Genomic DNA, 27891 nt, shown 5'->3' on the forward strand with positions numbered 1-27891 from the left:
CTAAACACGAAGCCCTGGCCGAGAACTGGGAGTTTTACAGCCCATCGAGACCTAGGATAGGGGGGCTCCTGTTCTTGGGGTGACGTTTAAAATCCTCCCGCGGACTCTGGAGAAGGCGAGGGGGCAAAATGACAGCTTGAAAGTACAAGGACTGTCCCAGTCCTGCCTGAAGGTCAAGCCCATGGGGAATCCCACAAGAAGCAGAATAACGCCCTATTTTGGGCCACGGCACTTACAGCTCGGCAGCTTGCATCTTCGGAAAATTTCCATCAGTTCGTCCACTTGTACGAAAGGGCCCTGTTTAAGGAGGGAAAGGACTCTTGAATCTCTTGTGTCACTCGAAGCAGAATGAAGAGATCGTTATTTCTCAGGCCCACTTCCTCCCTCACCCCAAACGTGGGACTCACCTGGAAGCAGACGGGAGGAGGGAGGAGCTTCATTAAAACTACAGCAGCGGGTGGGACAGGGAAGACGCCGCCTGGCACGGGATGTAAACCCGGAGCTGGAGGGAGAGAAGGGGTAAATCCATGTGCTCATCGCGGGCAGAGAAACCCAATAGCTAAAACGAGCGGCTCTCTACACTGCTTGGGTGTTGCATTTTGCCACGTGCTTTCTTTCATTCAGGGATCCGAAAATGGTACACAGACACCGAATAATCCCGCAATCTCTCCAGTCTCTTATCCATCAAGTAATCTGCCTGAAGTCAGAGGGGACGTCGGTTGGAAACCAGGGTCGGTTATATCCCAGCTGGTCAGTCCGCTACTAGTTTGGCTCTGTTGGGCAGGCAGCGGAATGCTGACTGATAGCCCTAACTCTGCCCCCCACCAGCAGGGTTGATATCTTTAGCCAAAACACAATCATCAACCGCTCAGTAACTGCCTCGAAATGTCCTATGCTGATGTGGCCCTTTCAGGGGACTTACACTCCCTTCCAGGGGTCTGGGGTTAAACAGTGGGGGCGAGGGGCAGGGCCCGGGATTTGTGACAATGGACTTAGTGCCCGTTGTCGAAGGGAGGGGGGATTATGTGCAACACAGACAGCAAGTCTTAGTACTTCCCAGGTCCCCGAGTCACACGATTTCAAGATTTTCAGTGATGTTCCAGAGGCGCCCGCACCCTGTGGACAAAGAGGCCGGTCGCTCCCATGGACCTGCTGTGCCCCCGAGCTGAGCCACCCTCTTCCCTGCCCAGTGCAACCATCGGCAAGCAGCAGGTAGGCCGACAAGCCGGTGCTGCCAGGTGGTAGCTGGCACGCTGGGCGGGGAAGGGGCCGTTTTATTTTCCCCCGGAGGGTGTTGGGGCAAGGAGTGAGAGCGGCCACTGGCCTCGCCCCGCTTTCCAGCGAGGATCCCGCCCTGACCCCTGGGTCCAACATGGTGTTGGCTGGGGGCGGCTCAGTGATGCCCTAAGGGGGGTGGGGAGGGGGCCGGAGACAACACAACAAACAGGGTAAGTCTAATTCGTCGGGAGTCTTTGACTGTCGTGCGCAGGGGCCTCAACTGGGGTCTTGGGAGAGTGGTAGGTAGGGCGGAGTCCGTCATCAAAAACAAAAGGTAAGTCTCAGTTTCCGGAACCGAGAAACTAGGCAAGTGAGTGCGAGAGAAGTAAGAGTCGGTCTCAAATACTCTTACTTTCTTCTCCCTTCTTTCCATTTTTCCTTTCCACCTCTCCTCCCCTCTTCCTCTTTCTTCTCCCTAGCCCCCCTCAAAGCTTCCATCTGCTTCGGCCCCCCACGCTCAACGTGAGAAACTGTCGGCCCTGCTTTCTTGCGTGCCAGGGAGTGAAACTTCAACCGGTCCCAAAATGCGGCTTACGTGCTAAATGTCTTGGCTGAAATGGGATCATCTGTTGGGTGTCAGGTTTGGGATATTCTGGTTTTCTATCCACTTCATCTTTCAGGACAGGCACTATCGAAGGAGCTACAACTGGGTCTGGAATTATGGTTGCTAGCTTGGCACGTGAGACATCCTGGAAATGGAGAGCAGAAGAGTGGTAAACCTGACAAGGAGATACGCGAATGGGAAACCAGGCAGTTCTATAATCAATCCACCGTATCTGTCGAGTGCCTAAACTTTATGCAGAGCACGGTACTCAGTCTGGGGATGGTACTAGAGTTGGCAGACATGGTTCCTACCCTCAAGGATCTTTTAATCGAACGGAAGAGGCACTGAAATAAACTACTGATAGGAGAAAAGAAGGAAAAGAGATTAAGATAGATGAGTGCTATGGGAAGGTGCAAATGACTGAGTGCCTCAAGGCCAATGGTCAGGAGTTTCTGCTTGATAAGGAGGGGAACTGGTAACCACTTGAACTGTTTGGAGAAATATGCAAAAAATTGTGTTTCTAGAAAAATAATACAGACAGCAGAGCACAGCAAGGGCTGGAGAGAGCAGAGTCTGGCTGATGCAACAGTCAAGGTGGGGTAGACTAAGCGCCTGGACCGGCATGGTGGCCAATAAAATGGAAGGGGACACCACCAAACGAAAAGATTTAGTGACAAACTGAACAGAGGGATTGTGGAGAGAGAGAGAGAGAGGAATCAAGGAGCAGGCCAAGGCTCCAGGCTTCAGACAATGGAAAGAACCGTAATGGGAAAGTTAGGCAGAGGAGAGGATTTAGTGGAGGATTTAGTAAGGAATTTAGTTTTTGACAAGGTACTGCTGGGACAGCCACGTAGAGAGATGCAGGCAGGAAGAGATGTAAAATTTCACAGGAGAAAGTTCAAGTCAAGGCTAGTGAGGTGGATTTGGGAGTCATCTCCCTAGAGGTGGTAGTTGAAGCCATGGGAACAGATGAGCTCACCAAGGAAGTGATTGTAGAGGGAGAAGAGAAGGGGATCTAAAACAGAGCCTTGCGGGACACCCACAGTTACAGGGAGTGGGAGGCTAAGGAAGATGGGTGAAAGACTGAAATTATTCAGACCTCACATAGAAGGTCCATCCGGAGGGAAGAGGCAAAATAGGAGACAGGGTGAGGCAGATTAGGATGGAGTAAAGTCCATTAGATTTGGAGAGGCGGTCACTGGTGACCTTGGAGAGAACAGTCTCGGTGGAGGGGAGGGAAGAAGCCGAATTGCAGAGGACCAAGAAGAGAGGAAATGGGGCAGTGGGTCGACACAATGGGTTTGAGGAGTTTGGACAGGAAGGGGAGACGGGGATGAGTTGAGAGCTGGAGGGGGCAGGGGGTTATAGAGACTTTCTTTTTTGAAGGATTGGGGAGAAGTGGGGACGTTAGAAGGCAGAAGGGATGGAGCCAACAGTCAGCAGTTGAAGATGGCGATCAGGGAGAAATGAAGAACAGGGGCAAGTGCTTTTAGGGGATAGGATGGGTCAGAGGTGGGGTAGATGCTGGAGATCTCCTTTTGAGACAGACAGTTGGGAACTACGAGGGTAGGGATGGGAAACTGCTGGGAGGCTTAAGGGAGCTTAGTCCTGCTGGTTCTGATTTCATCAGCAATGTAGTTGACAGTCACCTGGGACAAAAGATGGGAGCTGGGAACCTGGGGGCTTCGGGGGGAGTTCAAAGACCTGGAATAACTGCTGGGAGCAGTGGACAGGGAAGTCTCTGAGGGAGGAGAAATAATATTGCTGAGCAGAGGGGAGGGAAGAATTATGGCCATTAGGGATGATTTGACATGGCCCACAGTTCAAATCTACAGTTTTTAATGGGAGGAATCAGAGGGAGGGGCAAGGAGGCTTTATTTATTAACTGTGTACCATCTAAACACCCGGGGAATTCTCTGCATGTTCTAAGAACACCTCATTTCTACTCTTAAACAACCTGATATAAAAACCCTAAGTTCCTAGAAAAGGGCCCATTTTTCAGTTGGAATTTTTTCCTACAGAAAGTGGCTTAGAACGAAATCCTGCAGAATCTGTAGCATCCCTTCCAGGGAAACAATTAAAATGGTCCCCACCCTGTCCACTTGCATGCCTAGAGCCCCCCAGAGCTCTGCCCACGATGGGCCACCCGGTGCTGTGGCCAGACTTACCTTATACCCAAGTGCTTTCAGTTCACTGGCAGAGCAGGGATACAAGTCCATGAATTTGTACCTATCCACGAGTAACGCGGTTTCTTTGCCCTCATACTCTTCTTTGAAGGCAGTAAATCGTCGTTTCTCCACTTTCAGTATGCTGGCGAGATCGCCGATGTTGCTTTCAAAAGCCAGGAATCGGGCCCAGATTTCTCTGCCGGGGGGAAACGAGGAATCAGTGGTGGTTCTGCTGTGCCTTTGGCTGGGTTCTTGAGAGGGCAAGCCCAATTTTCTAACCAACAAGCACGTGCCCGTGAGCCCATCCAGAAAGAGCAGTAAAAGGAGAGGGTCGATACTGTTTGGGGGCATCAGAGGGCAGGCAAAATTCTGTCCAGTGAGTCAGGGAGAGCCTCTAAACCCTTCTTGTGTTATTTAGCAGAGGGAAAGAAAGAGTGACTAATAGAGTGAATAAGCATGCTTATTATGCAAGTATACGTCTCTCTCTCTATCAGCCTCAAACTCTTGCAATACTCTCATCAAACGGGTCAGTGTTTTAAATCGCGTTTGCATTAACCTGATGTCTTCCCTTACTCATGCCCAAAATCTGGGGCAATAGAACTAGCGTGAACGGATGGCCCAACCAATAAATGGTTCAGGTAAGATGTGGCTGCAGGAACTGGCCCTCTGTCCCCCACGGGGGTGATGGGAGTAAAGGAAATAAATGGCCTGAAAGTACTTTGGACATGCCAAATGCTCGACCCCTTCAAGGTATTATCAGCGAGCCCGCTCTTGGGCCTGAAGCTACTCCCTGACAGTAAGTCACTAAGCACTTGGAGGGGAGCATTATTCATTCAATCGTATCTATTGAGCGCCTACTGTGTGCAGAGCACTAGCTCTACCACACCACTAAGGCACTGTTGCAATGTATGGACTAGTAGGGGTTACTACAATTAGGGCATTAAAGACTACGACCCACATCCCAAGCACTCAACTAGACAGACAGCTGAAATCATTTTCCCAAATAAAATTCCATTTCATCAGGCGCCATACCTACCTAACAATGCTGTGGATGTTCCTGGAACAAACGTTAGCAAAGCCAAATGCCACTAATCGGGCAGCTGAAGACCCCTCAGGAACCCGGAACTGGCCTATATACCCGAGGGGTAGCAGCTTAGGTTCCCCACAAGACAGTTTCAGAGCACAGGGTGACAACCGGCAGACTCCTGGCTGATCGGGAGGCAATTCCGAGGACACGACCCTGTGCCCACCCCACCCTATTGATAGGAGGAATTGCTTTTCCGAGGAAGCGTACCGGTGGACATCCTTTCCCAGCTGGTTTGATGAAGGTGAGAAAAGAGTGGCTTGAGTGAAGTCTTTCCCCACCAATCTAACTGCAGCAGACACCTGGATCTGTCTAGCCAGAGTTGTGCTGAACCGGGTGGGTTGGGGGGTTCGCCTCCGAGGGCACATTCTGCCTCGGAGCTGGGAGGCCTGAGCTTTGACGTGTGGAAAGACACTGCCAAGGCACACCGCTCGGGGCCTCTCTAAAGAGGAAGCCAAACCTCACCCAAGCATCCCAGACAGTTTCAAGTGCCGGGGCAAGTACGAACAAACAAGTCGGGTCGAGCTTACCCAGATTTCTCGGGCGGGAGGCTTCCGGATGTTAAAACTCTTTCAAATAATACTCGCGTATTATTGTCCTCTAGGAGTATAAAGAAGATCAACAGTGTTACATACAGTCAGCTCCTGGGGATGATGATGTGAAAACATTAACCACTTGCACCATAACCAGTGATCAGGGCAGAGGTCCACTGCAGAGAGAGCCCTAAGCTACATTCGGAGGCCGGGAAAGCCACAAAAATGGACCCTCTTGCTGGCTTCACCGCCTTAGCCTCGGTGTATCCCTTGGAGAGATGCCAGGTGAGGGATGCCTTTCAAATCCCTGCCTTTTGTGCTACTTATCAACTGACTCTGAGGCACTGCCGAGGAGAAAGTGTTTAGTCCACTAAATTAATCACTCGGGCTTCCTTCAGCAGATTGGCATATTAGAAAAGGACTGAAACCGTACACATAACTCTCCGCAGCACAGTCAAGTCAGTCAGTTGTTATTTATTGAGCACTTACTGTGTGCAGAGCACTGTACTAAGTGCTTGGGAGAGTACGAGAAACAGAACACTCCCTGCCCGCAATGAGCTCACACTGCAGTAAACGGTAAGCTCCTCGGGGGCAGAGAACGGGTTCACTTGTACTCTCCCAAGAGTTTCGTAATAATAATGATGGCATTTATTAAGCATTTACTATGTGCAAAGCGCTGGGGAGGTTACAAGGTGATCAGGTTGTCCCACAGGGGGCTCACAGTCTTAATCCCCATTTTACAGATGAGGTAACTGAGGCACAGAGAAGTTAAGTGACTTGCCCAAAGTCAGCTGACCACTGGCGGGGCCGGGATTTGAACCCATGACCTCTGACTCCAAAGCCCGTGCTCTTTCCACTGAGCCATGCTGCTTCTCTAGTACAGTGCTCTGCCCCCAATAGCAGCTTAGCTAATACTTTTGACTGGCTAAACGATAAGGTCAATACTGACCAGGAGATAACTGACGAGACTGCATAACTTACCATTCAGGTGTGACAGATAATCTATATAGGCCAGGACGTACTCTGGAATGTCTCCATATTTCTTTAGTCCCAGTTCAAATATCTTAAAGGCCACTGATTTGTCCTACAAAACAACACCAGAGTTAAGAGTGGGTTCAAATATTATATTGGGTGCCTCCACAGAGAATACCACGACAATCACCGGGACAGAGTATGTGAGAAGAATGCAAATGAGGGGTGTGAGATAAAAATAGGAAGCGATTCCAGAGCTATTTTTGATTGCAAGAAGATTGAAACGAACATTTCATTTAGGAAAAAACGTGCATTTCCAGGCTTACCTTACTACAGTAGTATTCCATTAATGCTGCAGTAACGTAGACATGGTGTCGGGTTCTAGCATCCTCTCTGGCTTTTTTGAATATCATCCTTCCAGATTTGATGCCTTCTGCTCGCCTAGCAAATTTCATGTACTGGATATACACCTGTAAGGAGGCAGGACTAATTCTTACATTTCCCAGAATCTTCAAATTCTATGCCCATCCCCAAAGAGAGAGTGAATTCAATGAACAAAGTCTTTGAGTCTCACTGCCTCTCTCATCTACGGACCCAGGACAGAGCTTGGCCACAGGACTGAAAAAATACCATTTCCAAAAATGTTTCAGCACTAACTCTGGCAGCTTTTTCACGTGCCAGGGATTCTAATATCATCAAAGAATAGTGAACGTACTAAGTTCCAATGGAAGTGGTCATGACACTTCACTTCAACACATGGAACAAATCCTATGAAATCTACCTCTTTCTCTTTATTCCAACAAAGGTATTTTCCCAAGGACTGCAGCGTAGGTGTGCAGCATCAAAACGGACCACCTTCTTCCACAATAATGAGAATGATAATAATAATAATGATAATTGGGGGGTTTGAGCACTTACTCTGTGCCGGGTAGACATGAGGTAATTGGGAGGCCCCACACGAGGCTCACAGTCTTAACTCCCGATTTACAGACGAGGAAATGGAAGAAGTTATGTGACTTGCCCAAAGTCACACAGCAGACGAGTGGCGGAACATGGATTAGAAACCCATGTCCTCTGATTCCCAGGCCTGTGGTCTTTCCACTAGGCTGTGCAGTAGGGAAAGGAAGCAGTAACTTGACTTACCAATGTGGGATCAATATCCTCAATGGCTAAAAGTCTATTATATATACTGTGAACCTTTTCATATTTCATCCGGCTCTAAAGGAAATAAAAAGGAGTTGACATCTTAGTACACAAAAACCAGACCTCATATTCACGTCGGCAGGGTTCGAGCTTTACTGAGTTAGCACTTTATAGACAGGCAGCATTTTTCCACTTCTAATTTTAAACACTGAACACATTACTTGTTCTCTAATGGAAACAGTGAGCTCTGTTCTGCAGTCTGAACCCTGGGACCCACGTAGGGGTTTTAATTATTAGTGTTTAATACTGCCATTATGATCCTTCAGTGTCCTGACTGAGCATAACACAAACTCAAAAACTACCCACATCGAATGAAGAAATTGGCCACTTGTTTAGGCAGGATGTGCACACTGCTATTAAAATGCAAAACTCTGAAAACAGGAAATCTTGTATTTAATTCAAATCATCAATGAATTAATTTAGAGCCCCCCCCCCCCCCCCAATTACTGGTACTCTAAAGATGCAACTGAAAAAGAACTGCAGTTGAATTAATGGAGTAACTAGCCACAGCAAGACTGCTAATGTTGAAGTAATAGTAAAGACAGTATTTATCGAGCACCCAGTACATATAATATACTGTTCTAGGTACTTGGAAAATGCAAAACAAAGTGACCCGACGCTTGTTTAAAATATGAGACACACATAAAAATTCCAAGAGCAGGGATTGTGTCTACCTGCTCTACTGTATTCTCCCAAGCAGTTAGTACAAAGCTCTCCAAGCAGAAAACACTCAATAAATGCTATTCATGATGGCAGTATTTATAGAGTGGTCGAAATACATAATTGAATGTACAACTGAATAAGCATACCTAAACAATGCTGAGAACGGGTATAACTAAGTCTGTAAGTGTAAGAGCTGGGTGCCGAAAACTAATCAGGGAAGGCTTATCGGAGGGGGTGGGATTTTATGAGGCCTTTGAACGTGGAGAAAGCTGTGGTCCATCTGACTTGGGGAGTGAGGAGGAAGGGTGTTCCCGGCGCGAGCGAAGCGATGGAAGGGGGAGTCAAGAGGAAAGTATGGGTAGATGGTCAATTTGGGAAGAACAAAAAGGACAAGTTGGGGAATAGTAGGAAGAGAGCAATTAGCTAAGGTGGCACATTAACTTTGTTTGATAAGGAGGATCACAGGAAGCCATAGAGAGATGTGCATCAGGTGATATTTCAAATAGATTATTTGAATGGCTGAGCCCAGGTTCCAAGATGGAGGAGGAAACCCTAACCTGCCCCTGACGAGAGCATTATCTCCGGGATCCCGGCCTTCTTGAAGTGAGAGGGGGAGTGGAACAAGGCAAGAACAAGGGATGGTGGGGCCAAATAAGCAGAAATCCAGTGACAAGGGCGAGCAAAAAGGCAGTCCAGTCAGGAGAGGACAATAGGAACTCTATTACTTAATGCAAATAAATTATGTCTTACAGGGTGTTTTGGTCTGCTGCTCTGTTCTGAATCTCTGGGGAAGGTGAGAGGGGAGACCAGGGAAAGCTTAATGCTTAACCTTCCACTCTTTCTTGGTCTTTCAAGTGCACCACTGAATGAACATGAGCCTGACAGGCCCGGGGAGTTCTGCTGGTTTCTCATAACCTTCTGAATTGTCGGACGCTTCCACTCACCTCTTCGTAGTCTGCATATGCAAAATACAGAAGCATATTTTTCTTCAGTAAAGTGCTGATGGCTCTTTCGTATATATTAGCAGCTTCATCACTAAACAACTTAGCATTATTCATGTCCTGTGGGGGGAAAAGCACAAATTCAATTTCGGCACTACTCGAGAGTGGAGATATGAAATTCCTTCATTTTATTCACAACGTTTCGTTATATTTCATTTATAAGGAGGGTCTTTATTTGAATAAGATCGAAAAGGGCGAGTAAAAAATGAGGAAGAAAATCCTCTTTGAATCTTTTGATAGCAACAATATATACAAATGAGACTTCATTCATACTTCTTCCTTTCAGGGGAGGAGGGGAGAGCGGAGAAGGCCTCCTTGCTATGTTTGGCTTCAGAGCAGCCAAGGTGGAGGTCTGAGGTCTGAGTCCAACTTGGCCAGGAGCAAAGATGGGGCGAACAAGTGACCACGTGGTCTCCGGACCACCAGGACCCACTAGCCGCCTCCCTGTGCCCCTCTCTAGTCCTTGCCTTGGCCCACTTTTGGGGAGCAGATAGCCATTTCACTATCTGCCTGAGACTGTACTGCTTCATAGCACAGCAGGCAGATTCTCTAGTTCATTATCATTATCCTCACGATAATTATTACTGAATTTCTAAAATACACTCTATGTGCTAAGCACCAAGGGTACATACAGATCGTCAGATGGGGCACAGCCGTCTATTTAGAGAAGCAGTGTGGTCTAGTGGATAGAGTATGGGCCTGGGAATCAGGAAGACCTGGGTTCTAATCCTGGCTCGGCCACTTGTCTGCTGTGTGACCTTGGGCAAGTCGCTTCACTTCTCCATGCCAGTATCTGTAAAATGGAGATTGAGACTGGGAGTCTTAGGTGGGACAGGGACTGTGCCCAACCTGATTATCTTGTACCTACCCCAGCACTTAGTACAGTGCTTGGCACATAGTAAACACTTAAATACCATAAGTCAAGAGTTCCAGACTCCTACTTGGCCAATCCTCTCTCCAGCTGCAGTAGAAAAATCTGTAAGTGGGGTGCGAGAAGAGTACATGTTGTGGCCAAAATGATAAAAGAGAACCTACTTACCCCCTTTTCAGCTAGCAGCTTACTGGACTGCTCAAGATACTGTGCTGCTTCGTACCAAATATCCGGGTGATGGCCCAGCACCAGTAAGCACTGTTCATATGCAAACATCACTGGGGACAAAAAAAAACAACAGTGTTCCAAAAGCAAATGTTACTTATCTGCAAGGCCCTAACTGTGGATTTTTCAACCAAATTATTAATCGAATGAACCATGTGTGCCGTTTTCTTTAAAACATTTTTGAGCTCTGGAGAAGAAACAAAAAATTCCACCCTCAGATTGTCTACCTTCAGGAGAATGCTGCATTTATGGAAGGTTGATTACATTACCTCTTTTTGTTATGAGGGTTTGGTCTTCAGTTCGGAGGGGGTTACTCTTCTCCCACTGAATGTATTTCTTCCACATGTCTACTTGCTGAGCCTCCTGGGGAGTATTTTGTGGGGGGACTGAGGGAGCGTTACGGTCCAGGCCTTTCATTACAGTTTCATATTCCTGGGAAATAAAGAGTCAACAATTTTTGATGAAGGCATGAATGGCCTAAAAGTTCTCAAGAAATAGCTGGAATGGAGTCTTGTCAGGAAATATTTTAATATATAAGTAGAATGCCCAGGGGGCTCCTTTATATATCAGATTTTTGCCCAAAAACTATTTGCACTTGAAAATTTCAACTGGGGTTGGTGGTTTTGCTAGAGCTTTTTCTCCCCCAATTCCCTCCGTTTTGAATGTTGGATGAGAGGCATAATTAAGGTGCTGAGGCAGGCCCTGAGAAGCACACTATTGTAAGTGGGTGGAAACTACTCCATATTTTGGTGGAAACTAAAGGATTTAGAAGAGCCCAGGGCTATCAACAAACAACTTCCAAATTAGTGCTTTAGCTGATGATATTCTCTGGAGAAACCATTCAGGTCCCAACAATTGATTTCATCATCAATCGTATTTATTGAGCGCTTATTATGTGCAGAGCACTGTACTAAGCGCTTACCCTCTAGATTTACCCTCTAGACTCTTCTCCAATGACTTGGGCAGACCCTAAATATTTCATTCACTGAATAACGTCTGTCCAGATCCTCAAGTTCATTGCCTTTATTGACAAGGATCAAAAAGTATTTTAAAAAATGGCATCTCACTGCTAACACTGTACTCACTACTTCCCACTAAAACAAATAGATGAAATTGCTTACCTTGGCGACACGTCTCGCATTCATATAATCCCTACTGCGATCTTCAATCATTTTTTTAGCTAAATGAATATTAATGCCCTGGGGGGGGAAAATCAATGCTATTTTACTATTACATATTTAAAATACTAAAGTTTATCATCATAAATCAATCAATCAATCAATCGTATTTATTGAGTGCTTACTTTGTGCAGAGCACTGTACTAAGCGCTTGGGAAGTACAAGATGGCAACATATAGAGACAGTCCCTACCCAACAGTGGGCTCACAGTCTAAATAAATGGCATTTATTGTGTGCATCATCTGCTATGTGCCGAACACTCTATACGTACTTGGGGAACATAAAACAGAAGTGCTATAGTACCTGCTTCCAATCTAATGGGGGTGATTTAGCAAACAAATGGCCAAATAAATAAGAAAACAGATACCAAATTAATTTGGTGTACTTAATAATAATGGTATTTGTTAAGCACTTACTATGTGTCAGGCACTGTACTACGTGCTGGATACATAACCAAACATTTTCAAAGGCAATTCATAACTGAATGCTGTCACCTAATTCTGCTATCCAGGCAGTGCACTGTACAATGCCGCAGAGATAGTGCTTGGCACATAGTACGCACTTAACAAACACCATCATCACTATTTAAAAGAGAAAACAGAAGTGCAAATGGCTTTTGGCTGGATTGAAAGAATGTGGTGACAATGGGACATTAAGCTTCATTTCAAGTTGAGGCCTACAAGCTTTCGGAAGTGAACCTCTGGCTGTGAGACTCGGATTCACTAAAGGAAATACACCCAGCTTCTTGAGCAACTTCACCAGGGTCCCCTCCGAACCAGAGTCAACAACAAATGGCAGGACAAAATTACCAACAAGGACCTAGAACACAGTCAGCTCCCCAGCACCGAAGCAACAGTCACAGAAACACAGCTTCACTGGCCATGATATGAGAGGAAAATGGTCCTCTTCAGATCCAGCCTGAAATTCGACATTATGTCTCCTTAGTATTATTATTAGCTTGAAAATGGTCGTGGATGGCACTAATTTCAGGTATTATGATCACTCCCAACAACAGAAAAGGGTCTTATTTACCTCTTCATACTTATTATAATCCCTCCAGAGTTGTTCAATATTGATCATTGGGTTAACACAACCTCGCTGATAAACCCGGCGGACTGCTGTTATTCTCTGGTTTTCTGCATAAGATCCAACAGCTTCCCTACATAATAAGATGACAAATGCCAACAATTATGATACCACGTTAAAAGTCAAAAGTTTAAATTTGAAATTAAATTCTGAAAATACTCACACGCCTTTTAAGAAATTGATGTAGTCCACCCAGATCTAAGAAGAGAGAACCAGTAAGTTTCTTTGCACATTTTCATCCACTTACAAATATCACGCCAACTTTTTAACCACACGTACCTGATAAGACATAATTTCCATGCCAATTTTATCCAAAGCAAAGTCATATGCCTGTGCCATTTTTTCTCTGAAACACACCAAAGGAATAACTATTGGAAAAGTCATCAACAATGAAACCAGAACAACAGGTCAGTGCTGTGGTTCTACAGAGGCAACTCACATCTCACATGAGACTCGGAGCAGCTGCGGAGAAAGTCAGGGCAGTGAGCCTCTCAAACCCACTGGGCCAAAGAATCGTTCTTACAAAAGCACTCAGCAGGAACCAAAAGGCTGCACTGTGTAGGAAGGCCTGTTTCCTCAGAGTGGACATTTGATCTGGGTCTACCCTGACCTCCCTGAGAAAATTCATGGCGATTTCAATGAATCTGAGGAAGGCAGAGGCAAAAATACCTCATTTAGCAGGTCAGTCAATCATATGATTGGAGAATATCAAACTTCAGCATCACAATCACTGAAGGTCTATTCTGCACAGAACCCTCACTACATTAGGCACTGTGGAGAAATGTAGAAGAATAATTCATTTGTTCATTCATTGAATCGTATTTATTGAGTGCTTACTGTGTGCACAGCACTGTACTAAGAGGTTGGGACAAAATACAATATAACAATAAACAGTTACATTCCCTGCCATAACTTCAAGGAGGCTACATTTTACAGGGTAGGCCAGCCAAACAGAAAGCACTCTAAAATGGACAGCTGGATAAAATATGAAATTACTAAGGCTATATAGGATTACAAAGTACAGAAATACATGAGGCAAAGTCAGACTGAGCGAAAAGAGTCTTAATCTGCCTTTGCACTGACTTGTAAATTTAGATGTCTTCATTCTTAGACTGTAAGCAAGCCCCATGTGAGGCAGGGATTATGTCCAATCTGATTATTCTGCATCTACCAAGCACTTAGTATAGTGCTTGGTACATAGTAAGTGCTTACGAAATACCACAATTATGATTATTATTACATACATACGTTTTCAGAATTGAGGGTTGAGTATGTGACGTGGCCGGGATCAGAGAGTTAATGTGAGAAGAAGGGCAATGACCTGAATTAGAGGAGACAAAACCCTTCACTCTAGGAGAGAAATGGTGGGCAAAATGGCCTAGAGGTCAGAGCTGTGTGAAGGGAATGGACTGCAAACTTATCACAGTGAACGCATCTTGAAACTCCGTTATACTTTCCCAAGCATGGGGCAGAACATTCAGTAAATTTTATTAGGCACTTGAGCGATAGTTAAAAGGAATCTCTGCCCAGAAGGCGCTTATAGTCTAATAGGGTAAGGAGTATATGTTAAGTAAATGAATGAGAGTTTAAAGAGAAACCAATTGATGAAAAGAATGGTCAAGATAAGCCTACAGCAGGTTACAATGGAGGGATATGATGTAATTGAGAACTGAAGAAAAAATAATTAAAGCTATGAATAAAATGGAAGACATTACAGTAACTCTGGTGTAAAGTTAGAATGTAAGCTAGTTCAGGACAGGGATCATATTTACCAACTCCACTGTATTCACTATCCCAGTGCTCAAGACTAAGCATTTAATAAATAGCACTGATTGACTGACTGATAGGTGATTTGGGGCCTAGTTATAAGAGGGAAGAGGGGAAAGAGCACAAGCCTGGAAGTCAGGGGGCCTGGTTTCTATTCCTGGCATCACCACGTGGCTGCGCAACCATGGACAAGACAGTTTCCTCATCTGTAAAACGGGAATTAAATACCTGTTCTCTTTCTTCCCCTTAGACTGGGAATTCCATGTAGGCAGGGACTATATTGATCTGATTTTCTGACATCTATCCTAGTGCTTAGTAGTGCTTGGGACATAGTAATAATAATAATAATAATAATTAATAATAACAATGACACCTCTCCTGGTCCCAGAAAATAAAACATGGAATGCTGACTATAGGTTGCTATCCATTTAAACTACAATTCAGCTAACAAAATACATTTCTTGATTCTTTTTGAATGTTGTAACTAGGTCCTAATGTTCTGGGTTTTTTTGGTTCATCTTCATTTGTTTTTAGAGGTCTGTTTGGGCTGAATTTCTCCCCTTGTTTTTGGGAGAAATGATTTATTCTCTATCTCATTTTCATCTTCAATTATTTCCTAGTGCCTCAACTACCTGTAAATGCATTTTCCAGTCCTTTTTTTTCTCTTTAGTATTCATTCATTCATTCAATCATATTTATTGAGTGCTTACTGTGTGCAGAGCACTGTACTAAGCACTTGGGAAGTCCAAGTAGGCAACATATAGAGATGGTCCCTACCCAACAATGGGCTCACAGTCTAGAAGGGGGAGACACACAAGGAAACATGTAGACAGGTGTCAAAATCGTCAGAACAAATAGAATAATAGCTATATGCACATCATTAACAAAATAAACAGAATAGTAACTATGTACAAGTAAAATAAATAGAGTGATAAATCTGTAGTACAGTGTTCTGCATACAGTAAGTGCTCAATAAATACAACTGAATGAATGAATGAATGACTGGGCAGATCTATGAAATAGCACCAAGGAAGGATCAACAAGATTTAGTGATAGATTCCAGGATGACTCCAGAGGTATAAGCACGATGACTGGAAATGATGAGTTTGGGGAAAGTTAGGAGAAGTATTAGTTCTGAATATGCTACTGTGAACAAGTGTTTGGTTTTAAAACAGATCTGGTGGGAAAGAATCTTTGCTTCAATAACTTGCTGAGGAGAGAGTAGTCAGCGGAAGCAAGATTAAAAGAAAATTCTGGATACAGCACATAATTCATCCAAGGAATAAAGCCTTTGTCTATCTGCCATGGGGCCCTTAAAATAGGACTCAGGAAAGTGAATGGTCCATCATGAAGGTATGTTAACTGACAGGAAGGGGAAGGTGCAGCTCTGCTATTCTGGGGAAAGTCTAGGATCATGTTGCAACTTCAACAGTTTCATCTCTTGGCACTGAAGGGCAAAAATCTTTAAATAGACCCCCAAGACCTTATCCGATATAGTCATTTAAGTTTTACAGAACTACAGAGTAAAGTCAACTTGAAAGAAAAGGATCTTGGCCTGCCTTTAGGCTGACTTGAAAGTTTAGAGGACTTCATACTTGGGCTATAAGCCCATGTGAGGTAAGGATTGGGTCTGATCTGATAATCTAGTATCTACGCCAGCACTGACAGTGCTTGGCACATAGTAAATGCTAAACACCTATCATACATTAACTATATTATCATCATTATAATTCCGCTGGGTGGCTTCCTATAGTGCCACTGCCTCCTGCCCAAATTTCTCTGAAGCTCTATGTGAGGTTGGATATCTAGGACTTTCTCCTTATTTCTAAAGGTGAACTACAGAAGAGATGGCAGAAGAAGGGGGCAGGGGTTGGGCTGAAGGGGGAAGGAGCACGATTACACGATTTTAGACTGTGAGCCCACTGTTGGGTAGGGACTGTCTCTATATGTTGCCAACTTGTACTTCCCAAGCGCTTAGTACAGTGCTCTGCACACACTAAGTGCTCAATAAATACGATTGATGATGATAATTTCTCTGTAAGTGATTTTTTTTGCAGTTTCTTGGCATCCATGCCATAGAGCACTGTTGGCAGAAATCCAGGCACAGGCCAACTCAACCACTGGGATTACTGCCCTCTCTGCCACTCAGCAATACAGTGTCCAACCCAATTTGCTTGTATCCACCCCAGTGCTTAGTATAGTGCCTGGCACATAGTAAGCACTTAACTAATACCATAATTATTCATTATTATTATTTTCCCTTCTTATGGGCTCATAGGCCCCTTGGCCACACCAACTACCCCAGAGCTTTTACCTTCTGAAATGCTCAGTGCTCCCAGCTTCCCTCTATCTTGCCAAGTAGGTTTGTTGACAAAATTAAAACCATCAAGTGTGGGTTTCCCCAACCCTCCCCCTAAATTTCCCAGGTCCTTCCAATTCCCTTCATCAACTCTCTTATCCTCCTTATCTGTCTTTCATGAGATCTCCAGTGAGTGCCTGTTAACCTGCGAATCAAGTAAAAACTCCTCACTCTTGGCTTCAAGGCTGTCCATCACCTCGTCCCCTCCTACCTCACCTCCCTTCTCACCTTCTTCAGCCCAGCCCGTACCCTCCGCTCCTCTGCTGCTAACCTCTTCAATGTGCCTCATTCTCACCTGTCCCGCCGTCGACCCCCGGCCCTCATCCTCCCCCTGGCCTGGAATGCCCTCCCTCCGCACATCCGCCAAGCTAGCTGTCTTCCTCGCTTCAAAGCCCTACTGAGAGCTCACCTCCTCCAGGAGGCCTTCCCAGACTGAGTCCCCATTTTCCTCTCCTCCTTCCCCTCCCCCTAACACTTGTATATATTTGTACAGATTTATTACTTTATTTATTTTCCTTGTACATGCTTACTATTCTATTTATTTTGTTAATGAAGTGCATATAGCTATAATTCTATTTGTTCTGACGATTATGACACCTGTCTTACATGTTTTGTTTTGTTGTCTGTCTCCCCCTTCTAGACTGTGAGCCCGTTGCTGGGTAGGGACCGTCTCTATATGTTGCCGACTTGTACTTCCCAAGTGCTTAGTACAGTGCTCTGCACACAGTAAGCACTCAATAAATATGATTGAATGAATGAATGAATGGGGGTTACGATTGTGAGCCTAATTATCTTGTATCTTGTATCAACCGAAGCGCTTAGAACAGTGCCTGGCACATGGTAAGCACTTTACAAATACCTTAAAAAAGTAGGTGCTCAATCAAAATTCCTAGTAATTAACGGGAGAACTGTAAAATGTTATTTACAAGCCTAGCTGAACTTACTTGTAACTGGGTAGTTTTCCCTTGGTTTCTCGAACATATGAAAGATAACATTTCCACAGATCAATGTGTAAAACTTTCATGAGACATCTCTGAAATAACTGTTAACAGAGGGAGAACACGATATTAGGAATCTGTATTAAATGTGGAATTTTGCTCCTGTATTTTAATTGTGAAATGAAACTTATTAAGATTCAGTTAAAAAAATTATTCTTTTCAGTGTGGAAAGAGCATGGGCTTGGGAATCAGAAGTTGTGGGTTCTAATCCCGGCTCCACCACTTGTCAGCTGTGTGACTTTGGGCAAGTCACTTAACTTCTCTATGCCTCAGTTACCTCATCTGTAAAATGGGGATTAAAGACGGTGAGCCCCACGTGGGACAACCTGATTACCCTGTATCTCCCCTAGTGCCTAGAACAGTGCTTGGCACATAGAAAGCACATAACAAATACCATCATTATTATTATGATTTTAATCTTCTTTGAAACAGGGCAAGACAGACACATTATTTTTGTAACCCCACCTGCTTTCAATCACTAATACCGTGGAGTGAAAATTACAGCAATCCAATCCACGTTAGAATTTCTGGCCAAGAAAGCACAGTTGTGATTAATTAAACCACAATATAAAGTTAACGGTTTATTTTGAGAGGACTCACCTTTTCAACCTTGTCATAATTTTTAGCTTTAATCTGTAGAAGAACAAAAAGAGTAAAGGTATAAAAACGGTTCATATTGAAACATCTGCACAATATCATTACACTTTTTTCCACTCCGCCGTCCACGTTCTACAGATTTTTATTGTGTTCTTTCAATATTACTGATCCCCCAAAATACCCAGACAATGGTAGACCCTCGATGAGAACCTTGTAAACCTGATTTACTTAGTCATCACTCTATGACTAAATGACTTCAAGCCATTATCATGATTGTAAAATTGACAGAAAACAAGCACGTGACTCTAAATCTAAGAATTGAAAGCAGAACTCTAAGGAGACAGCTAATAAGTCTTGGGTGTATACTGAGGCAGCATTCATTGAAGGCTTGTTCTCATCCCAGCTAAGTAGACAACCAAGAAGAGGAAGGAGTTTCTGACAAAATGAGCTAGTAAACTGATATAGGTCCTAAAGAGGACTCACAAACCCCGTATGCTCTAGACCCACCGGATCTTTTCTGCTTCAAAATCCCAGAACTATCTCTTAGATGATCCCAGATTATTAGGAACTGATTGGATGATTTTCACTGGATTTTAAGTTTGAAAAGGATACTAATGGTATCTTAGGCAGCAGTAATCTTCCCAATATCCCTGTTCCTATGGTGGTAAGCATTATTTACAGATGGAGCAACCAGAGACGGAGAGTCAAAAATCTTCTACCAGGTGTCTTAGCTATTGGGATTCCACAGACAGTTTCCACCTTTTGGGCTCTCATCATCAGACCATCAGCTTCCCGTTGAGGGGCTGATGCCCTATGCAGCTCTGGCTAGTTCTTATGAATCCATTCATTCATCCAATCGTATTTATTGAGCGCTTACTGTGTTCAGAGCACCGTACTAAGCGCTTGGGAAGTACAAGTTTGATGAATGAATACATCAATCAGTAATGTTTATTGAGAGTTTACTGTGTGCAGAGCACCGTACTAAGTGCTTGGGAGGGTACAATATAATATTCCTTGTCTACAATGAGTTTACAGCCTAGGGGAGAAATGAACTGAACACTGGCCCACTGGCTAAACCTGCATATTTCCAACCAGTTTTTCTCTCCATTTACTATGAAAACATATTTTACAATGCCAGGGAATGACGGATTTAGTCATTTATATTTGGTTTGGGAGCTTTTTGTTTATTCTTACCCTTTCAGCTAGTTCTATCATCCAGTCATTAACAGGAAATGTCCCATCTATCAACATCCTTTGGTGGTCTTTAGCTATACCTTAGTTTATAAATATGCTTTGAAGACATACTTAAAAAAGCACAAATATTATAAGTGCCTCGAGTTACTATTTGAAACGATACTTCTAAGTTTCCTGGACCACTGCAGGGCATTATACAGTTAGGACTTTTGAGGAGAAAAGTTAGGGATGTTGGATGGTACATCCTTACGTATTAAGATCAATGTCAAGGGGAGTATTTATTTCTTGATTCCTCTAAGAACTGTGACAATATTGGTGGAGGAAGAAAATTGTAGTGGGTGAAGCAAGGGTCTGACCAAGTAATGGCATTTCTCATGCTTTTATTTTGCTCTTATTTTGACCATATGCGGTAACACATGTTTATTAAACACAAAATCAAAGAGAAATAATTTTGAGGGTGAGAAAGACTTTACTATTTTTAATCTTTCTAGGATGTGTAGGAAACAAAGTATTTTAAAACTGCATCATTTATTCTTGTTCTAGAAATTCCCAAGACAGCAAGAAAAGGGAACAATTTGTCACAGAATTCTCAGAAATATTCAAGTTTAGTATCTTGCTCAAACACACCCCCCCCCCCCAAACTTTTATTCTTAGCAGTAGGACTAACAGTAGCATTTATTGAATACTCAGTGAGTACAGTACATGATCCTAAGCATATGAGAAGTAAAAAACAAGGCAACTGACACATTCCCTGCCAATATGGGGTTTACACTCCTAACAGCAATATGGGTATTAATGCTTCTAATTAACTCAGTGTTTGTATTCTGAGAAGGTTCATGGGCAAAGAGGCATATTTTCTCCTGGAAGCAGGAAGTGACCAAGTGGAAAGGACACAGGAGTGGGAATCAGGAGGATCAGATTTTAAGCCTAGTCTGCTCCTGACATGTTGGAGGCCCTTGCACAAGTCACTTAACCTCTCTGTATCTCAGTTATCGCATCTGTAAAAGAGAGATAAGATTCCTGCTCTCCTTACTCCTCAGGCTGTGAGCCCCTTTGGGTCAGGGACTGGTATCTGATCTGATTGTCATATCTTCATGAGGACTTAATACAGTGCTTGACACATAGTAAGTGCCTCTAACACATCAAAATAAAAGGAGTGGTAACCGAAGTGTGGTCACGGTGTACCTGAAGGCCCTGACTTTGACTGATCCACAATAATGAGTCCAATTTGTCCATTTTCAAAAAGCACGTAAGTTCAGGTTCTTGGGTCTGTATGGACCAAAAGCAGCAGTAAAACCAGAATGTGCATATGGACTGCATATGCTTACCATACCTTTGACAAAACTGTTCCCCAAAATAGAAACTTACCAGCCTATCAAAATATAATCAAGTTCAATACTTGGTAGCCTTTCAATAATTAAAAAATTGTGTTCCTTTTGAGTAACAATATATTTTTGATCTACCCTTTCTTACAATCCATCTTCTATTACAGCTCCAGTGCTTAGTTGAAAAGATAAATAAAAACCACTACTTCATTATAGCAGTCTGAATGTAGGGTTTTATCAGTTTGATTAATTTTATAATATGAAAGTTGGTAAGTGCTTGTTTTCTTTTCTCAAAAATCATAAATCTTTAATTTGGAGGAGACAGGGAAGAGGAAAAACATGGACAATCTACTTTTTCTGAATTTCAATCAGGGTCCCGTTTACAGAGCTTTGTTTTTCAGTCCTGGATGATAACAATGAAAACAGATTGGATATTTTAGGATTTTTAAGCTTTTCACAAGCAACTATAAGTCCCTTCAAAAAAAAATATTTGTTTTAAATGTCTGTGACAGAGGCTGACTCTTCACTAACAATTACCAAAATCATTCAGACCTAGAAATACATTTTGGTTTCAACTGTAAGGGTCACTAAGCCTAGTAAACATTTAAAACCAAAATACTGGAAGAACCAAACTATGTTATGGAGATCTGTCAACAAGGTACACTGAAAAACATACACAAACCTGATGTTTTTATATGACAATAGGGATATATAGGGATGTTGAAAATATGCCAATTTATAGAGTTATGGGGGTTGGTGTAGAATATTTTTTAAAAAGGAAGAAACCTTGTTTATAAAGTTATGTGGTTTAATGCTTTATTATCACACTATTTTTAGGTAATGAAGGGAATTAATTATACAGCAATTGAATGCATGATTGATCCCTGCAATCACAAGCTATTTCTTTTACAAAGACTTTGAGTAAATGCTGATACAAAGTTCCATGAAACTAACATTTTAATTACAAATGAAATGGGCAAGTATCTATGGGTAAAACAAACATTTAGAGTTGTTTCCCAAATAATTTAGTGTCGTGTCAAATCCATTATCATCTTGAAAATAATTGTTAGAGCTTACATGTGTCCTCCAAATTCTGAGACTGAGGTGAGCACTGATAAGATATATCATAACAGAAGTAATAACTGTGGTTCTTATTAAGTGGTACTGTGTGTCAAGCACTGTACTAAGAACTGCTGTAAATACAAGATAATCAGGTCCCACATGGGTTCACAGTCTAAGTAGGAGGGAGAAGAGGTATTGAAACCCCATTTTGCTGATAAGGTGACTGAGGCCCAGAGAAGTTAAGTCACTTGCCCAAGGTCATACAGCAGGCAAGTGCCAGAGGTGGGATTAGAACTCAGGTCCTCTGACTCCCAGGCTTACACTCTTTCCATTAGGCCATGCAGCTTCTTTTTGCAGACTTTAAGGGCTGGTAGAAATTCTTAAAAGGCTATGAAAACTGGTAACTATGCTTTCTATGAATCCACTGCATTCATACTATTACTTTTACATATTCATACATTCTGCCTACAGGGTGCAGAGTACTGTAAAAGAGGTACAAGACAAGACTTCTATCCACAAGGGGATGTCAATTCAAAGGGTGAGACAAGAAACGATTTAAAATTAGGAGGAAGGAGTGCTTAAAAAGCAGAGGTTGTAAATCCACGGGTAGTAAAGTGCAACGAGAGATATGGATCGTGAGTGCAAAAGCGCTGAGTAGGGAAGACATGATTTGGGGAGAAGGAAAATTAGTCACAGAAAATCTCCTAAAGGAGGTGGGACTGCCTAAGTGACTCTGAAGATGGGGAGAGGTGTCGTAGCTATGAAGTGGGAAGAAGTTCCAGTTAGGACGAAGGGCATGAGCCAGGAAGCCTCTGACCTATTGTTAAGGAATTTCTTTACTTATTGAAATTGATCTTGATATAATGAGTGTTCAGAGAAACAATGGACAATTAAAAATTCATGACAAGTAAATAATGCAATCACTCAAATGCCAACACCAGCATCCTCGCAGGTATTTGTATACATCATTTTGTCAGGAGCTACTTCTCTCTGAAGCTAAGAGAAACTGGGATTTTCGGTCCTTAATTTACCATACTTCAGGTTCGTTTTCTAATTAACATCTACAGGTGCATACTGTAGCATGCTTTCCTGACAACCTATTTAAAATGTTGGCAAGTGTTTATTGATTACAACTGAGTCGCTACATTCCCAAAATGTGAACTGAATCTAAAAAGCCATGTCCTAACATCCCCTAGTGAAAACCTACTAAGCAAAAATATTTGAATTGCCTGTAAGTACAAACTATTCATTGGTCTTAGAAGTCCAATTTCAAGTACTTTTTACAGGGATGGAACTTGTTACCAGCTATTGTACAAAATATTTCAGTAGCCATTTCAAAAATTTTCGGGGGCGGGGGGGGGGGGGGGATCATCTGATTTCTAACATGCAATCAAAATAAATCATCTGATTTCTAACATGCAATCAAAATGCTGAACACATGATAGACTTGTCCTCGGGGGCCAGCTGGATTTCTGTTTGAGACAATATCACAAATTATCTTCATTTTGCTACATTGTGTAATCAACTTTGAGTTGCATCAACTGATGTACAAAGAGCTAAAAAATAATGATTTTGTTATTTTTTAAATAAATTCCTTAATACATATCCAACCTACTCCAATCTAAGCATGCTTTTTCAGCCAATCAATGGTATTTATTGAGTGCTTACTATGTGTACAGCACTGTACTAAGCGCTTGGGAGAGTATAACAGAATTAGCAGACACGTTTCCTCTCCAAAATGAGTTTAGTGTCTATCTTTGTTCCCTTTAAATGAGACTTGAAGCTAGAGATGATGCAGCTGATGCAAGTAAGTTCTAGCAATCAAAACACAGGACTACCATTTGATTATTAGTATAGTTGCAATTTAAAACATTTCACTTAATAGAATTTTCCCTTAGACTAAGCACTTAGTACAGTGCTCTGCACACAGTAAGTGCTCAAGAAATACCACTGATTGACCTTGGGTCAATGGCCTAGTGTAAAGGGCAAAGGCCTAGGGATCAGAGGATCTGGGTACTAATCCCGGTGCTGCTACTTGTCTGCTGTTACCCTGGGCAGGTCATTTAACTTCTTTGTGCCTCAGTTTCCTCACTTGTAAAATGGGAATTAAATACTTGCTCTCCCTCCTACCTAGAATGTGAGTGCCACGTGGGGCAGAAACTGTGTACCATCTCCACATATTGCATCTATCTTGGTGCTTAGCACACTGCTTGTCACAGAGCTAAGACAAATACCACAATTACTGTTGTTGATATTATTTAAATTGAACTAACCAACTCCAGCCCGACTACACAATTATGTTGAGCCTTCCTTATTAAATATTTTTCCTACAGATTTCACTTTATCTTTTATTAGAGCACTCAAAATACTCTTCACCCTGCAAAATTTTGGAACTGTACTAAATCACCTGTATTAACTGATATACAGATATAAGAGTTAAGTAATCACCAAAAGTCCAAACTGAATTGTTTGGTCTGAATAATCTAGTTTTCCCCACTCATGGGACAATTAATTGTCAATTCTCCACTTGGCTTTATGCTGTGTAGACCTGACTTGTACCACCTATTTGAAGTAATAAGATACGGAAACAAGTGCAATGTGTGTTTCTGTGTATTGCTTATAACATGGAAGTGTTTTAGGTGGTAGCAGGGAGCTGGGAGGGAGGAGATAAAGGCTGGGGAGGTGAGAGCTTAATTAGGGAGGGCCTTCTGGAGATGTCTTTTCAGAAGAGTCTTGAAGATTAGGAGTAGTAGTAGCAGTCTGTCAACAGGATGAGGGAGGGAGTTCCAAGAGAGGGGGCATGAGCAAGAAGTTAAGAAGAACCAGAAGTTTGGGGTTACACTGTGGATTAAGTGCAGAGGAGAGAGCTCAATGAATGTCTTTGGTTAAAAGTTTCTAATTAAGGCAGAGAGGAATGGGCAGGGATAGGAAAACTTTCCTTCAAACATCACATTTACTGCCTTTCAGACTGAGTCTTCTAGTAGCGACAAATGAGTCTCAGTCCAGAAACTTTAGGACCGAGAACCTACAGAGGGGAATTGATTTTGGTGCTAGTGGCTTGCACAGTGCCGCTTAGAACCTCTTGTCCCTACTAGGCTTTCCGGTGGAACGTGGAGTGCAATTATTTAGCAGGTAGGCAGGGGTGAAGCTCACTGCAAAATGCACATGTGGTTTCTATCCTTATTATCCAGCTACAGGCAGAAACACAACTAGAACCCACCTCTCCTTAGTCTCAGTACTGTGCCCTTTATGCTACAGCTACAGCAGAGCTATCTTAATAAAACACAATGCGCTTGGTACAGTGCTCTGCACCTACTAAGTGCTCAATAAATACAATTGAATGAATGAATTCTCTATTATTCTATGAATTCTCTATTATTACTGCTTGACTCTTTGCTGAAAACAATCCAACTCCTTTCTTTGATAATGTGAAATGCTCCCTGACGTTTTAAAAAAGATAGTCACTTGTGCCTTTTTGAACTAAAATTTCCTCCTTATCAAAAAAAAAATCATTTAAATCACTTCTCCTTAGGGAATATTTAACAGGGATATTTTTACCAACACTTCCCAAGCGCTTAATACAGTGCTCTGCACACGGTAAGCGCTCAATAAATACGATCAATTGGTTGAACGAATTGTGATATCTTTCGGTGGTCCACCCCACCTCAGGGTCTCACTGTTTTATTCACCCTTTCAAATGGGATTTTTAATTTTGCACACATCCTTTCGTCATCAATAGCATTTGAGTGCCTCCTATGTATGGAGCACCACACTAAGTACTTGGGAGAGTACAAAAGATTTAGAAGATCCATGCCCTCAAGCTTACAGTCTAGTGGAAAAGATAGCCACTTAAATCTCTTAGGGTGGGGAAATAATAAAGTATATAAATAAAAAATGACATAAATCCTACAGGGGCTATGGTAACAAGTATCGAGGTGGCAGTGGGGAATAGAGTGAAGGATTCCAGGCTATGTGATCTCAGAAGGGCTTATGGTCTGTGGATGTGAGGAGGGGAATCCAGACAAGGGAGAGCATGAAGTAGGTGGCATATGAGACTAGAATGGGGCTCAAGGAGTAAGTTGGTTTGATAGGAACAAAGATTTAAAGCTGAAGTGTAGCGGAAGAAGACAGTGGATAAGGACATGGACCACATCCAACTTAATTAACCTGTAACTACCCCAGTGCTTAGAATAATGCCTGACACATAGTAATCACTTAACAAATACCATTAAGAAGAGGAGGGAAAGTTGACGGAGTGTTTTAAAGACAGCAGCAAGGAGTTCCTGCTAGATGGGGAGAGGAATGGGGAGGTGTGATAAGCATGACATTTTCAGATATTTCAGATCAATAGGTCTTCTCCTCTCAAATACTCCCAGCTCATTAGCATTAGTTGACAATTGTTTTAGGTCCTTTCCCCCTTTATAATAATAATAATAATAATGATGGCATTTATTAAGTGCTTACTATTTGCAAAGCACTTACCACCACTACCCTTGTCCTATACTTCGTCCAGATTTTTTTGTGTAAAAAGCAACCAAAACCTCTATTTATAGCTACTCCTTTAGTTTCAGCCCTATTACTTTAATTGAAGATAATCATTCCCTTTCCCCTTTTGTCAGATAAGGCTAACAACCCCACTAAAAGTACCTTTTTCTGGCCTATTTATTCAGCAAAGGGAAATTCAATTAATTTTTCAAGGCAGTCTTTGTATTATTTTTGAGAGTATTCTATTAATAAACCAAAAGAAGGTGCCATTTTCCAAGTAACCCTCTAACTGCTCCTTAATATTTTTTGAGTATTGTGCTGGAGTACTGGTGGTGGAGAAAGGATGGCCTGAGAAATAGCAAGCATGCTTCTCTCTAGATGTGCCCCTCAAAAATCAGGACAGAGTTTGCATTTTTCCCCAAGTTCTCAAACTGATCTGTTTTGTCTCTCATCTTCCTTCACTAATAAGGTTCCTTTCAGCCTGGGAGATGGCATGATGTTGATCACTGAACCATTTGGTCTATTTGGGAGGCATATTTTCTCTATTTACTGTATCTGAAGAATGACAAGCACCTCTCTTTTATAACCAAAATTCTATATAGATAACTTCCCTTGTTACTGACACAAAATTTTGGGAAAACCTTGTCCATTACATTTTCTACTAGCTTTTTATACAGAACATTCTTTAATCTGCTTTCTGCCCTTGTTTCTTCTAAGGATGTGTAATTATTGTCCTGTCCCCATATTAACTGATCTCCAAGGGCCTCTTGAAAAGGCTGATCCTGTTGGTTCTACAATATGCCCCTTTTTAGATTGATCTTAATAAAATATACATCATTGACACTTCTTGCCAGCACCCAAAAAACCACTGGGATATTAATTAGAAGAACTTGGATTCAGTCACATCAAAAGATCTGTGAGGCCTTCTATAGTGACTTTTCTTCTAGTATCATTTAAAAGTTAACGTATTACCAATATAAAAGAAGAGTCAGTTGAAATACACATAACTAAAAGTGGCTTTCGGCTAGTTGCTCCTATTCTTATGGTATTAAATGTCAATGGAAAGATGAATACAGCGTAAAAAAAACAGATACACAAGGAAATTCATCTTTGAAGTTGAGTAATCCTGGGGAAAGCCAAAAGTTCGATCTACGGAAAGTGTATTTTCATTACTCGGTCTAGGAAAAAATTACACTACCACTGCACTATTTGAAATCTGGAAAGGGAAGGGAACTTCTCTCAGGGCACTCATGTAAGACACACTAAAAGCTGCTTAGGCTGATCCCACGTCACACTCC

At 42.6% G+C, this 27891-nt stretch overlaps 1 protein-coding gene across 1 annotated transcript in view; it reads right to left on the bottom strand.

Moving 5' to 3' along the window:
• Window positions 1-27891, bottom strand: part of CSTF3 (cleavage stimulation factor subunit 3) — an 80851-nt gene that overhangs the window by 1224 nt on the left and 51736 nt on the right. Inside the window, exons 4-20 of the mRNA XM_038764596.1 lie at window positions 18531-18563; window positions 17877-17974; window positions 13086-13152; window positions 12970-13004; window positions 12753-12879; window positions 11664-11741; window positions 10812-10974; window positions 10486-10595; window positions 9390-9506; window positions 7723-7797; window positions 6906-7049; window positions 6589-6691; window positions 5605-5674; window positions 3991-4186; window positions 1814-1967; window positions 408-502; window positions 237-297 (exon numbers count right to left, since the gene is read on the bottom strand). Of these exons, the coding sequence (XP_038620524.1) occupies window positions 237-297; window positions 408-502; window positions 1814-1967; window positions 3991-4186; window positions 5605-5674; window positions 6589-6691; window positions 6906-7049; window positions 7723-7797; window positions 9390-9506; window positions 10486-10595; window positions 10812-10974; window positions 11664-11741; window positions 12753-12879; window positions 12970-13004; window positions 13086-13152; window positions 17877-17974; window positions 18531-18563 (1726 nt within the window). The remainder of the gene's footprint in view (window positions 1-236; window positions 298-407; window positions 503-1813; window positions 1968-3990; window positions 4187-5604; window positions 5675-6588; window positions 6692-6905; window positions 7050-7722; window positions 7798-9389; window positions 9507-10485; window positions 10596-10811; window positions 10975-11663; window positions 11742-12752; window positions 12880-12969; window positions 13005-13085; window positions 13153-17876; window positions 17975-18530; window positions 18564-27891) is intronic.

The sequence above is a fragment of the Tachyglossus aculeatus genome, chromosome 22, assembly GCF_015852505.1.
Source record: "Tachyglossus aculeatus isolate mTacAcu1 chromosome 22, mTacAcu1.pri, whole genome shotgun sequence".
Taxonomy (NCBI): domain Eukaryota; kingdom Metazoa; phylum Chordata; class Mammalia; order Monotremata; family Tachyglossidae; genus Tachyglossus; species Tachyglossus aculeatus.